This window comes from Orcinus orca, chromosome 3 (assembly GCF_937001465.1).
Source record: "Orcinus orca chromosome 3, mOrcOrc1.1, whole genome shotgun sequence".
Classification (NCBI taxonomy): Eukaryota; Metazoa; Chordata; class Mammalia; order Artiodactyla; family Delphinidae; genus Orcinus; species Orcinus orca.
In genome coordinates, this window is record NC_064561.1 from 80,859,582 (window position 1) to 80,875,111 (window position 15,530).

Here is a 15,530-nt window from a genome sequence, read left to right on the forward strand (position 1 = left end):
AACCTGGGTGGCCTCAGCAGCAACCCTGGCAGCCTTTCCAGGTGCTTCTAACTCCATGCCAGAGAGGGGCCCACCCGGGCTTTATCATGTAGCAAAATCAGTGCTTTCAGAAAGGGGCAGAAATTCTGCAGAAGGCTGCAGTGGGAAGGAGAAGAGAGGCTGGCGGGAAGAGCTGAGAAAGGAAGGCAGGTGCCAGTGCCTGGATATCAAGGAAAAACACCCCACTTCTTTCTCAGGGGTGTCATCTGCTTGTAGGAGATCTTCACTGTTAACCATCACCATAAAACTAGAAACACCAGCTCCTCCCAGCAACCCCTCCTCCCCGAAAGGCCAAAAGAACAGAGTCAAGGTGAGGACTCACCTCAGGGAAATGATTCTCTTCGGGTCTGCGGACTCGGTCTCGCTGGACAGAGCAGGGGACAGGGCTGCTGGCGACCTGCAGACCTTCTTTTTCTCCTCCACACCATTCTCAGCCTCTGAGCTGGAGAAAACACTTCACCTTAGATATCCAGAGTGGGGAGGAGGGAAAAACGATGACGTGACCTCGCTTTCTGGAGAGTGGAATGATCTTCAATGCCCGGGACTGGCTGAAGTCAACAAGGACAGCGGTGCCCTTTCCATCCCTCCATTGGAGGGATGGAGCTCTGGGTCATGCCTGCTTCAGATACACGTGCAGGTTTATGGGCAGGTAAATGTCCAACTTCGCAGGGACTTTCCGGCTCCCAGGTATGCGGCCTGTGGGCCCTGCGCTGCCTGGCTCTGCCCAGCCCAGCATGGAGGTGGAAGATCACCCAGAAGCTGGGAGGGCCCCTGACCTGTGCGTGAGCTCACATGCGGCCTCCTGCCAGCTGTGAGCCTTTCTGCTGGGCGCTCCCACCCCGTCTGTTTGCACTTACGTCACTTATCATCTTTTGTTGTAGCTATATAGGTCCTGGTTTGGGTGCTTGCTAATTTCACCAAGCGCTTCTCTCAGCAATTACACTCTCTAATCCGCACCACCACCCAGGCTAGGTGGGAATCATTACTCCCATTTCACAGACTAGGAATCTGAGGCTCTCACATAGTGAATTTCTTGCCCGAGTTTGCAGAACTAGTACCTGTCTGAGTTGGGATTCAAACTCAGGTCTGCCCATCCGAGAGGCCTCTGTGTACATGCCCATTCTCATATTTTCTTTCTTCGCATCCATCCACCCCCCAGCCACGCATCTATCCTCCGAGCCCTCTTACTAGCTCTTCAGTGTGGGAGCCCCAGGCTGGGGAGAAGAATCTCATTGATTTTTATACTGACCACGAGGTCTAGGATAGTGCGGGTATATAATCGCACTCAGTAGGCTTTTGGAAAACTAGGTCTGACCTTGGTGAAAAAGGGAGTAGAGGAGACAGTAAGTCAGAGGGTCAGCACGCTGAACCATTAACAGATGGAGGATGGCCAGTGCAGTGGACACAGGTGAGCTCCCTCAGTCTCGGGATCAGGGGAAACCATTTCAACATGGAAGGAGAGGAAGGAATGTGGCCAGGGAGAACACAAGGTGGTAGCATGGATCAGACCTTCTTTGGTGTCAGCCTGCACAGCAGAGGACTCACAAAACATACTTCTAGACCATGAGAACTCCACGGTGGCTGAGTGTAAAGGAAGACAGCATTGCTGTGACAGTTTAGCTAATTTTAATCCTAACTTACCACCCATTTGGTATCTTCACCTGCAAAAAACCTCGCAGACAGGAAATGTTATTGGTTACTTGAAGCTTTGTGGTTGCTTGCTTACCACTTTTCACAGCGCATGGAAATTCCAGCCCACATTGGGAGTCCTACTGTCGTGTCAAAATCAAAACCAGGTATGTCTGACAAGGTATCCAAGTAATAATCCCTACGAGTGGTTGATACTCTCATTCTGCATTTCTCCTTTTCTAGGTAGGTTAACATCTGAGGACATAGGCCCAACCTTCTATTTCTTCAGTTCTTTTCAAAGTACTTAAAGCACTTATGTACATTAAAAGGACTCAGTACATAACTGAATTGCATTATGTGATAAAAGGTACATGTAAAGCCTTGAAACATTAAAATGAAAACATGGCTTTGGTTTAAAATAGAAGATTTATTTTGTTTATTTATTTATTTATTTATTTATATTTTTTTGTGGTACGCGGCCCTCTCACTGTTGTGGCCTCCCCCGTTGTGGAGCACAGGCTCTGGACGCGCAGGCTCAGTGGCCATGGCTCACGGGCCCAGCCGCTCTGCGGCATGTGGGATCTTCCCAGACCGGGCACGAACCCGTGTCCCCTGCATCGGCAGGCAGACTCTCAACCACTGTGCCACCAGGGAAGCCCTAGAAGATTTATTTTAATATCAAATTTATGGACTCCAAGAATTTAATTTAATTTATGGACTCCAAGAATTATAGAACTGTTAAGGGCCCTTTGAGCACATCCCTGCCTTTTCCCTCTATCCCCCAAGACACACACATTACTCCTATTCTTCAAAAGCATAAGAAATCCACTCAAGTGAACTTATTTACAAAACAGAAACAGACTCACAGACATAGAAAATAAACTTACAGTTACCAAAGGGGATGGCAGTGGGGGCAGAGGGGTGGGTGGTGGAGATAAATTAGGAGTTTGGGATTAACAGATTCACACTACTATACATAAAATAAACAACACGCACCTACTGTACAGCACAGGAAACTATGTTCGGTATCTTGTAATAACCCGTAATGGAAAAGAATCTGAAAAAGTACACATATATGTGTGTGTATATATATAGATATATCTCTGAATCACTTTGCTGTACACCTGAATCTAACACAACACTGTAAATTAACTATACTTCAAGAAAAAAAAATGTTATAAAAAAAAGTAAATCAGAAAATCTCTTTAAAAAGTTTCCATAGGAGCCTTCATAGAAATGGGATACGGTGAGGACTGAGCTAATAATGGGAGTGTGCTTAGCTTTAACATGGATTGATTAGATTTAACAGTGTAGAGTGGCACAACCTTGTAAAAGTGATACTACAATTTGCATTTATTTCTAATGGGCCTCTGGCTAGACTTTGGGGTTGGCTGGGATCAGAGCCAGTTTGTTCTTAAGTTGAATTCATTCTGATGCTTGACAATCCTCCACCCCCTTGTCCATTGGAGCCCTACTTCTAAAGGTCAGTATACTGTCTACTTGACACCCAACTAACACCTAACACCTACCTAACACCATACACAAAAATAAACTCGGGGATTCCCTGGTGGCGCAGTGGTTGAGAGTCCGCCTGCCGAAGCAGGGGACACGGGTTCGTGCCCCGGTCCGGGAGGATCCCACATGCTGCGGAGCGGCTGGGCCCGTGAGCCATGGCCGCTGAGCCTGCGTGTCCGGAGCCTGTGCTCCGCAACGGGAGAGGCCACAACAGTGAGAGGCCCGCTTACCACAAAAAACAAAAACAACTCAAAATGGATTAAAGACCTAAATCGAAGACCAGACACTATAAAACTCTTAGAGGAAAACATAGGAAAAACAGTCTTTGACATAAACCACAGCAAGATCTTTTTTTACCCCCCTCCTAGAGTAATGAAAATAAAAGCAAAATAAACAAATGGGACCTAATTAAACTTAAAAGCTTTTGCACAGCAAAGGAAACCATAAAAAAGACAACCCTCAGAATGGGAGAAAATAATTGCAAAGGAAGCAACAAATGATTAATCTCCAAAACATACTAACAGCTCATGGAGCTCAGTATCAAAAAAACAAACAACCCAATCAAAAAATGGGCAGAAGACCTAAATAGACATCTCTCCAAGGAGGACATACAGATGGCCAAGGGGCACATGAAAGGATGCTCAATATCACTAATTATTAGAGGAATGCATATCAAAACTATAGTGAGTTATCACCTCACACCAGTCAGAATGGCCATCATCAAAAATCTACAAACAACAAATGCTGGAGAGGGTGTGGAGAAAAGGGAACCGTCTTACACTATTGGTGGGAATGTAAACTGATACAGCCACTATGGAGAACAGTATGGAGGTTCCTTAAAAAACTAAAAATACAACTACCATATGACACAGCAATGCCCCTACTGGGCATATACCCTGAGAAAACCATAACTCAGAAAGACACATGTACCCCAATGTTCACTGCAGCACTATTTACAATAGCCAAGACATGGAAATAACCTAAATGTCCACAGACAGATGAATGGATAGAGAAGATGTGGCACATACATACAATGGAATATTAGCCATAAAAAGGAACGAAATTGGGTCATTTGTAGAGATGTGGATGGACCTAGAGTCTGTCATACAGAGTGAACTAAGCCAGAAAGAGAAAAACAAATATCGTATATTAACATGTATATGTGGAATCTAGAAAAATGGTACAGATGAACCTATTTGCAGGGCAGGAATAGAGATGCAGATGTAGAGAATGCACATGTGGACACAGGGTGGGAAGGTGAGGGTGGGCCGAATTGGGAGATTAGGATTGACATATATACACTACCATGCATAAAATAGACAGCTAGTGGGAACATGCTATAAAGCACAGGAAGCTCAGCTCGGTGCTCTGTGACGACCTGGATGGGTGGGACGCGGTGTGTGGGGGAGGGGGCAAGAGGGAGGGGATATAGGTATGCATGTGGTCGATTCACTTCATTGTACAGCAGAAACTAACACAACATTGTAAAGCAATTATACTCCAATTAAAAAAAGAAAAAAGAAGCTCTAAAGGAAAAAACAGGCATGCTTTTACATAAGTTACGGTCCTTGGTAGATTAAGAAGGTTAAAGGAAAATGGATATAACTTTTCTTGAATAAATTTGGCTTATTAGATTTTGATATTAAAAAAAAAAAGAGTAGGCTCTAAGGGAAGATTGTCAATATTCTGAGTGGCAAGGAAAGCCACAGTCATTTTGTCTTTGCACCTTAGACGTCGAAATCTTCCTGTGGAACATAGCCACATCTAGAGAAATATGAGCTTTTTCTTCTATTAAAATTATTTCCAATGTCTATCAAAATAATTTCTTCTACAGAATGTTTCTGACCCATAGTAGCCTGTAAAGCATGTATTTGGAATAATATTTGGAAAAGTAAATAGGTTTTTCAAAACAAAAAAAAAAGTTTCCACAAACCAGTCAAGTAAATTGAAAACAATAAACCAAAAAAAAAAAAAAAAAAAAGAAAAGAAAACCACTCAAATGAACTTATTTACAAAACAGAAACAGACTCACAGACAGAAAATAAACTTATGGTTACCAAAGGGAATAGCATTGGGAGCAGAGGGGTGGGTGGTAGAGATAAATTAGGAGTTTGGGATTAACAGATTCACACTACTATATATAATATAGATAAACAACACGGACCTACTGTATAGCACAGGGAACTATATTCAATATCTTATAACAACCTATAACAGAAAAGAATCTGAAAACGTACGTATATATATATATCTGAATCACTTTGCTGTACACCTGAAACTAATACAACATTGTAAATTATACTTCAAGGGAAAAAAATGGTTAAAAAAAAGTAAATCAGAAAATCTCTTCAACAAGTTTCCACAAACTAGTCAAGTAAATTGAAATACAATAAACCACAAAAAAAAAGAAAAAGAAATCCACTCGAGTCCCTCTTTAAGTAGGGAGATGAAGTGTGTGTGTAACTTCAATAATCCACCTCAGCATTCATTCAAATATTTACAGAATTCTATGCTCTGCAGGGTCAGATTCAGACTTAGAGGCAGCACGGTAGCTGTCCTGCACAGCACCCTTGAAGACTCAGGAAGAGCCATGCCCGGCCAGAAGCACTCATGAAAAGGTGCCGTCTGGATGTAGCCCTACTGACACAGGACTTGGCAGAGAAATGGTGCCTCTTGCTCTGGGCAGGAAGAGCCCAGCACCAAGGAGCAGAGGAAGCGAAGTGGCTGGATTTCAGCCCCTCCTTGCCCCGCCCTTCCTGGCCAGGCACTTGTGTGCAGTGCTGGGCACTCAGCCCTCACCAAGTGGGTGGTCCTGATGCAGCGCCCCTAGCTTAGCACTGACAAGATTACAGAGCCTGCCTCTAGGTCAACCCACCCACACAATGTCTTTCAATGACAGAGCATTCAGGTATGTGCAGATTAAAATGACTTTTTTTTTTTAACATCTTTATTGGAGTATAATTGCTTTACAATGGTGTGTTAGTTTCTGCTTTATAACAAAGTGAATCAGTTATACATATACATATGTTCCCATATCTATTCTCTCTTGCGTCTCCCTCCCTCCCACCCTCCCTATCCCACCCTTCTAGGTGGTCACAAAGCACCGAGCTGATCTCCCTGTGCTATGCGGCTGCTTCCCACTAGCTATCTATTTTACGTTTGGTAGTGTATATATATGTCCATGCCACTCTCTCACTTTGTCACAGCTTACCCTTCCCCCTCCCCATATCAAGTCCATTCTCTAGTAGGTCTGTGTCTTTATTCCCGTCTTACCCCTAGGTTCTTCATGACACTTTTTTTCCCCTTAGATTCCATATATATGTGTTAGCATACGGTATTTGTCTTTCTCTTTCTGACTTACTTCACTCTGTATGACAGACTCTAGGTCCATCCACCTCACTACAAATAACTCAATTTCATTTCTTTTTATGGTTGAGTAATATTCCATTGTATATATGTGCCACATCTTCTTTATCCATTCATCCAATGATGTACAGAGTCTCCACCTTTCTCTTCCCTAGACTGGCTCCTGGTCTCTAGCACTGGTTCTGCCCTGGAAAGCCCTCCCCAGCGGGCACAAGCTCCACAGAGCCTCCCATCCCATCACCTCAGCTCTGCTGCTGCTGGCTCTGTAACTCACTAGACCCCTCATCAATTAATGATCCAACTACGAGAAGCAGGGAACTTCTGTTTTTTTCCACAGCACTCAGCTCAGCATTTTGCTCAGTGTGGTCATTTATTAGTGTTGACTGATGAGGGATTAATTCTGTGGCATCCAAAACAGAAGTGAAATTCATCAATGGGCCGATTCAACTTTAGGTTTTTGTTTACTCAAAGATGCTACGGAACTCAAGCAAGTTAATTACCAACACAGGCGAGATGATTCCTGGAGCACCCCTATCACAGAGGTCTTGTTGGCAGCAAACTGAAACTGCTAGGATCCGAAGAGCAGAGGCTCACCTGTGTTTGAGTGAGGAGGGCATAGGAGAAGGAACAGACCACTTTTGCAAGGCCTCTCAGTAACTTTAAAGTTACTGGCAGTGAAGCTGAACTCTCATTGACAAGGGAGATGAAATAACAGATCTCACTTAAGTCATGAAAATAAATCAGCTTGGGGGCTTCCCTGGTGGCGCAGTGGTTAAGAATCCGCCTGCCAATGTAGGGGACACGGGTTCGAGCCTTGGTCCGGGAAGATCCCACATGCCACGGAGCAACTAAGCCCATGAGCCACAACTACTGAGCCTGCGCTCTAGAACCCGTGAACCACAACTACTGAGCCCGTGAGCCACAACTACTGAGCCCACACGCCTAGAGCCCGTGCTCTACAACAAGAGAAGCCAATGCAATGAGAAGTCGGTGCACTGCAACGAAGAGTAACCCCGCTCACCGCAGCTACAGACAGCCCGCTCACAGCAACGAAGACCCAACGCAGCCAAAAATAAATAAGTAAAATAAATAAATTTATTTAAAAAAATGAGTGACAGTTTTAAGGAAGCATAGAAGCAGCAGAAGATGCTGGGAACACGGGATCCACCTTCCCTTGGCTTTGGCAGGTTATTTCTTCTCCTATCTCCAACCCAATGTAAGCACCAGTTATGGGCCCTGAAAGCTTCTAAGTAGGAATTTCAGAGCAGTGAGATAGACACACTTATACCAACCAAGCCTGACTTTACCAACTAGGCAACAGCATTTTTATTACCAGCTAGGAATTGCTGGTTTCAACAAGACACTGCCACACACTGTTGCACCACAATCTATAAATAAAAAACAGGTTGGATGATCCCTATCAACAGTCCAATATTCCTCACTTCCTAGACGTGATTAGTCTGATGATGACTTGATTCAGATTTCACAATTTTTCAGAATTAGAATTCTTACATGGGGTCAACTATCATTCCTCCTGAAAAGAGTCTCTCTGAGTTAGAGTAAACTCAACACTCCTCTGTTCTGTCATATCCATCTCCCAGGCCCTTTGCCTCTCCTGTTGAAGATGTGTTGTACTCAGGCATCATCACGTGTAAGTGATAATTAGGTTCTATCTCAGGTGAGTGAATAAGCTGTTTTTCAGGTAAATGCAAACAAGTGCCTCACTGTGGTTCAGTCCAGGAAGCTGTGCTCCTTCCTAGTTACAGTGATAAACCTGTGCTTGTCTACCTTCAAGTTAAATTAGTCTAAGCTTAGGCATAAAATAGGTCACTAAACTCCTTTATGGTAGTACCAGTGAGATAGTTTTACACCCACTATCATTTAAAAAACTCCCTGATTATCATTACTCAAAACCACAGTCTTGACCAACAAAGGTTAAGAAGTGACTTGAAGATAGGATATGTTTCACCAGAGGATCCCCAGAAGATAAAATCCTGGAAATGGGATGGAAACCCTGTACTGAAAACTAGGCTGCACCTGGACTCGCCAAGATCTGTAGCCTGAAAGACTCTTGTTTTTGGTGTGCTGCCCACTTGGTGGCTCTCTGGCTGGCAGGCAAGGGTGGCAATACTTGGGAAGCTGAGAGATGGGCTATAGGGACAGAGGAGGACTCTGGGGGCTGCTGCACAGCAGCCACAGTAGAAACAGAGACAACACAGTTACCAAAAGCAGGAAGCAGAATGGGGTGCAGAAGGTGCAGGAACTGGTGATAGAGACCAGGACCTCTCCAAGACCCCTAAGCCTCTCCAACTGCAAAGTCAGCTCAGTCTCCCAGCTAGATTTTTCTAAATCAGGAAGAACAGTCTTTCATTTACAATTCTGATATAAGGATATCTTTGGAAATTTTACATTGTATTTATTGATCTACATATTTATTTCTGAATAGGTACTAGAAGCACAACAACACAATTCAAAAGTTACAAACGGAAAAACAAATCTCCCTTCTACCCACCCCTGTTTTATGCTGGCCCTGTTTCTCTCCAGAGGCACCTACTGTTCCCAGCTCCTGTGTGTACTTCCAGGGAGTCTGAATGCATATGAGTGTACTTTTAAGCACAAGTGATAGCATGTTATTCTAGACACCCCCCCACCCCCTTTTTTGAAACTAACTTGGTGTTCTTTCCCTATTAGTACCATAGAGCTTCCTCGTTCTTTTTAATGACTGCATAGAGTTCCACTGTAATGGCTTACAAAATTTAACCAGTTCCTTATTGATGGGCATTTAGGTGATTTCAGTCTTATCACTAATACAGACAACACTGCAAAGAATGTCCTTATGTGACATATGTCCTTATGTTTTATTATGTGTGAATATATCCCTAGGATAACTTCCTGGAAATGGAACTGCTGTGTTAAAATGTACACAAATTAAAGAAAAATTTATAGTTATTGCCAAATTGCCTTTAGTAAAAGTTTTGTGACCCACACCCATAATATGTAGCAGTGTTTACACATTCTTACTAAAGTGTTACACTTAAAAAACAATTCAGGGACTCCCCTCGTGGTCCAGTGGTAAAGAATCCACCTTCCAATGCAGGGGACGTGGATTCGATCCCTGGTCGGGGAACTAAGATCCCACATCCTGTGGGGCAACTAAGCCAGCGCGCCACAACTACTGAGCTCGTGCACCTCAACTAGAGAGCCCACGCACTCTGGAGCCTGTGCGCCACAACTAGAAAGAGAAAACCCGCACGCCACAACTAGAGAGAAGCCCACGTGCTGCAACTAGAGAGAAACCCGAGCAGACCGCGAGCCGTAATGAAAAAGATCCTGTGTGCGGCGACTAAGTCCTGATGCAGCAAAAAATAAGTAAATAAATAAAAGGAAAAAATAAATGAAATAAATATTTTTTAAAAACCCAAAAAACAATTCAGAGTGCTTAGCAGAGTACCTAGCACATAGAATAACAATTTTACCAATGATTAGTGTTAAACTTTTTGATCTCTACATATCTAAGAGGTAAAAAAAAAAAAAAAGTCCCATTATAGTTTTGATTTACATCTCTCTCCTGATGAGTAAGGTTGAGTGTATTTTCTTATATTTAAGAGTGTTTTTTATTTCCTGTTTTGTAAATTAGCTGTTCGTATGTACATTTTGCCAATTTTTCTAATGCGTTGCTGATTGAAACATTCAGGGAAAACAATTCTTATAACTGCATCACCAATTCTTGGCAATATCCTAGAATTGACTTTTTAAATAAATAAACATTTAGAAAAGTTAAATGGATATTAGGGCCCAGCATAACGTTAAAATAAAAATGTTAATGACAAATTAAGTTTCTCTTGATAGGCTTACTGGCAGATTTTTTAAAAAAGGAATGCCGAAAACACAGTATTCTTTGGTTTTGTCAAAACCTGTGATGAAAACCCAACAGGCTTCCCAGTCCAGAATGGAGAACAGGAGCACAGATGTTTGCCTCTCCTTTCCGAGGCCTGTTAAGATGAGGATTTATAAAAGAACTAGTAATCCTGCTTACAATTATGGTGGGAAACCATCAGCAGAAGAGTAATTTCCCCAAATTTCTGAAAAATGGAAAGTAGAAAGTAAATATTAACTCATGCAGCAAAGCAGAGGAAGCTGTATTTCAGAATTTGGGTATAAGTGGAAGATAAGAGAATACTGATCTGTTTGACAGAGTCCAATAAGGTGCTATAGGAGGACGATGTAAGAAGCTGCCGAAAACATTAGACTAAATTAAAGGTGTGTGTGTGTGAGAAATTTCTGCCCACCACTCACCTTGCCCACACCCCCATCCTCAAGACACAAATGGCAGACAGTCAGCTACTTAGCTTGTGAGGAAAACATATCAGAAGGGTTGTCAATTAAAAAACTGAATAACTTAGCTGCAGAAAATCAGGGTACCTAAGAAGGGGGCTGGAACTCCAGAGTAAATCCCTTCTCTTCCTTCCATTTTGAATAAAGTGGTCCCAAGCTAAGTACCAACTCCCTATTCATATTCTTCCAAAACTACTCTAATCCCTTATTTTTTCCCTCTAGTCCCTCATTCTTAAATATGAAATGACAGCAAAGGATTGCCAGACCCTTGAAGAAAATCTGAAGTCTTAAAGAAAAGACCAAGATAAACTAACAAGAAAGTAAAACCCTTAGAAAATTGACTTCAGAAAACAAACAAGCAAACAAGAAAAACAAAACCCCCAAACCTTCTAATTAATATCTTCAGAAAGAAGATAGAACTCCTAAAACAGATCACAATATTATGGAAAAGGAAACCTTCCTTGACTCCTCAGTTCTCTCAGAGTCCGAATCCCTAATAGCCTACAAGGCACTTCATGACCTGCCCTGTCTGCCCCACCTCATCTCTCTGACCCCCTTTTCTCACTCCACGCTCCCACAAGAAAATCTGTGCACTGGCTATTCCCTCTGCCTGGAACGCTGTTGCCCCCATAAAGCCATGTGGCTCTCTCCCTCTTTTCCTTCGAGTCTTTACTCGAATATTACCTTCTCAACGAGACCTATTTATTTAATCAAAGGGCTGGAAAATAGCATCAAGATACAGAAGTTCAAAAGAGAGAAAAAGTAAGAGGGAAACACAAGACGTGTTTAAGCCAGGCACTTTTTTTTTTTTAAACATCTTTATTGGAGTATAATTGCTTTACAATGGTGTGTTGGTTTCTGCTGTGTAACAAAGTGATTCAGTTATACATATGTTCCCATATCTCTTCCCTCTTGTGTCTCCCTCCCTCCCACCTTCCCTATCCCACCCCTCTAGGTGGTCACAAACCACCGTAAGCCAGCCACTTTTATATCAAATGAGTAGGAATTCTAAACAGGAAAAAAAGGAGAAGTTATTATTAAAGAAAAAACAGGAGTGGTAAAAAGGTGAAAGAAGGGCAGAGGTTACTAATTTCTTATTCTCAAAAGTTGGGAGTCAAATTAATTTAACAAGAGATTTAGGTCAACGTGTTATTTAAAGAGGCAAATGTATGAAAATAGGAAGGAGAAAGAGTGATATGCCTATTTAAAATAGGGAGGAGGAAGAGAGGGAAGCAGGGCGTTAGTATAAGTGAGTTGACTCGTATGTTCCATTAAAACAGGAAGTTGAGACAGAAAGATTAGAATATGTAAGCAAGAAAGAGCAGGATGAATACATTTTTATAGATAATGAAGTACCACTACCACTAAAATCAGGCATAGTTAAAACCAGTGGTGGGGGGGGCAGATGAAAAACCTAGCATTTTTTTTCTGGAGTAAGGCAGCAGAAAGAAGCAAATTAAATTGTTGTGAAGTTTGATTCCTAATGAGAAAGCGCTGCTTTGAGACTTCATTTGGTTGGCAGTAGGAATTAATTGAAGATTTTTAGACAGAAGGAATGAAATGATGAGGATGAGATATTATTCAGTGTCCACCTCTTCCTGTACCTACATCACGAGAGGCCTGATGAGATATGTGCTCCTGGAGGGTTACACTCGCATCAGTGTATAAGAATGGGGATGTGCTGGGATGGAGAGTAGAGACAGAAAATGCAGAGGCAGATGTGGGGAGGAGTTTGAAGGCAAGAAGCAGACACGGCACTGGAGAGATAATCCAGAGATAACACCAGGATGGGTGGGAGAGCAAGCACTGGAGAGCAACATTCAAGATAACCCAAAGGTTATCTGGGGAATGGAGATTAGCACCACCGTGCATAGTTACAGGGAACACAAGAGGAAAGTTGTGTTTGGTGGGAGGGACTTTGCAAATCTAGTTTGAGATATAATAGACACATATTGTTAGCAGGTAAAAAACTGTACTTGAAAACCAGAAGAGCCCAAAGAACAACAAAAATATACTGTCCTTGCAGAGGAAGGGCTCTGCCAGTTGGAAACGATTTCTGTTGAGTCCCAAGCACATTGCAATAGCAGAGAGCGGTGCCTAAATCTCAGCTGCAATACCAGGGCTGGAGGAGTGGCTTAGCACAGCCATCAGTGGCCCCAACATGCCCCTTTAACCTGGTCCCATGAACAATCATGGGATTCATTTCTACCTTCTTTATATCTACTCCCAATTCTGTTTTCCTAAATCATTGCTTTTCCTTCAAAGCCTAAGGCAAGTCACGTAACTCCGAAGAGTATTCAAATATCAGGATTCTGATTCTGAAGGGACAGAAACCCAACTCAAACTGGTTTATGTTTTTTGTTTTTTTTTTAATAAAAACCACCCACAAGGGCTTCTGTCACTACTTTAAGATGAAGTCAACAGCAGAGAACAGCTGCAGCTGCAGACGTGTCCCCTCAACATCGGGAACATTCAGCAGTGGTCTCCAGGGTCTCCCTCTCCAAGTCTTCTGGACAATCAATGCCCCCATTCATCCTCTTAAGACACTGCCTCCATTATGTCATGCCCCTGCTCCAGAACCAACAATGGCTTTCTATTGAGCATCACAGTGAGGTATCTGGTTATGAGTCAAGACCCTCCAGAGTTTTGCAGTCTCCCTCTACTTTCTAAAAAGAGTTCTCCATTCCAGCCATGTTGATCTTCTCACCATAGCCTCACTTACATCGTGTTTCATCCTCCCTCTGTGCGTGCCTCTTGGCTCCTCTAGCCTGGACTATCCTCTCTGTGCCGCCTTTTTAATTAATTAATTAATTTATTTATTCATTCATTTATTTTTGGCTGTGTTGGGTCTTCGTTTCTGTTCGTGGGCTTTCTCTAGTTGCAGCAAGTGGGGGCCACTCTTCACCGTGGTGTGCGGGCCTCTCACTGTCGCGGCCTCTCTTGTTGCGGAGCACAAGCTCCAGAGGTGCAGGCTCAGCAGTTGTGGCTCACGGGCCAAGTTGCTGCGCGGCATGTGGGATCTTCCCAGACCAGGGCTCGAAGCCGTGTCCCCTGCATTGGCAGGCAGATTCTCAACCACTGCGCCACCAGGGAAGCCCCTGTGCCTTCTTAACTACCCACAACTATCCATTGTTCCATGCCCAGGACATGTCCAGTTATACACCCTCTTGATACCAGCCCCCATCTCTTTACTTCCAATGTCTGGATATAAGAAATGATGCAATTAATACTTGTTGACTGGACAACTTTGAGTATATATGGGGTTCGGAACAACAATCAGCATTTGAAAAAGGGCTTGGGCTAAAATTTTATCTCAAGACCTATGTAGTAAACTCCTTCCCAAGTGTGATTTACAAGTCCTATTGGAAGAGGGCCATGCTGAAGGTAGAAGAGGGGGATAAAGGTCGTCTTTCCACTTTCCCTTTCACTGAATCAGCATTGTGTGCATACTTATCTTTCAAACTGACCATTAATTAGGTGAGTAATAATTTGAAACTATATGGAAACTTGAATAGACTGTCTTCATTGCTGGAAGAAACAACAGTCGTAAGCAAAATCATAATCAAACTAAATAACTTCTCAGTAGTTGTATTTTGAGGCCAAGCACAATTGGAAAACAACAAAGGAAAATGACAAGAAAATGCATCAAGGAGACAGCAACTGACTTTTCCAATTTCCAGGAAAGGTAGATTGACGCTGCTGATAGTTCCGCTTTGTTATTTACACCCTCAGCATGTAAATAGGATTTTGTATAATGCATTGCTCAGTACGAACAAAGTTTCTAAAAATATATATCTCCTTCAAGTTAGTAATTTTCTCAGGGGCAAGGCCTTTAAATATTTTTTGTATTTCTATCTCTACACCTTTTTTGAAGGTGTTCTTCCACCAGCAACTGCTGAATGTCAGAATAAGCCGCCTTTCATGTACCTAAGATACATTAGAGGAGATCTACTTAAGGCTTTTGGCCAAAAGGAAGTGTTTGGGAAAGACCTAGATTTTAAAAGTGTAATGAGGGACTTCCCTGGTGGTCCAGTGGGTAAGACTCTGCACTCCTGATGCAGGGGGCCTGGGTTCGATCCCTGATTGGGGAACTAGATCCCACGTGCACGCCGCAACTAAGACGCCCGCATGCCACAACTAAGAGCTGGTGCAGCCTAAATAAATAAATATTTGAAAAATAATAAAAATAAAAAAAGTGTAATGAGAAACTTACCAAAACAGAAAGATAAGAATGCAAAAGGCTGGGGCGTGAAATCCAGGAACAAAGTTTTTTAAGAGGAAGTACAATATTAACAGATCGTCAGCTATTATGGCAAATATTCAAAATATCATAAACATCAAATAAGACTGAAAGGTACCTCAGGTACTGTAGATTAAGCACACACATAAAAAACAAAACCCACTGTCAAAACAACCCCATTAAAACCCAGAATAAAAAAATGTTAGGATCTCTAATTTTGGGTTTTTCAGAAGTAAGTGGAATCCATCACAGAAATGATCCATTTGGAGCCCCATTTTAAAGGAACGGAGGATCAAGAATAGCACAAAATTGGGAGGATGAAGATTTCAGGCAAAATTCACAAAAACTTTACAGTATGCAAAGAAGGAGAAAAAAAGAACAAGTCACTTGTATATCAGGATTGCCA

General features: G+C 42.6%; 1 protein-coding gene across 5 annotated transcripts in view; it reads right to left on the reverse strand.

Annotated features, from left to right (window-relative positions):
• GRAMD2B (GRAM domain containing 2B) overlaps positions 1-15,530 on the reverse strand; it is a 105,115-nt gene that overhangs the window by 24,642 nt on the left and 64,943 nt on the right. For all 5 annotated transcript variants that reach the window (XM_004279854.3, XM_004279855.2, XM_033405813.2 and 2 more), the window contains exon 2: positions 362-481. In XM_004279854.3, coding sequence (XP_004279902.1) covers positions 362-481 — 120 coding nt within the window. The remainder of the gene's footprint in view (positions 1-361; positions 482-15,530) is intronic.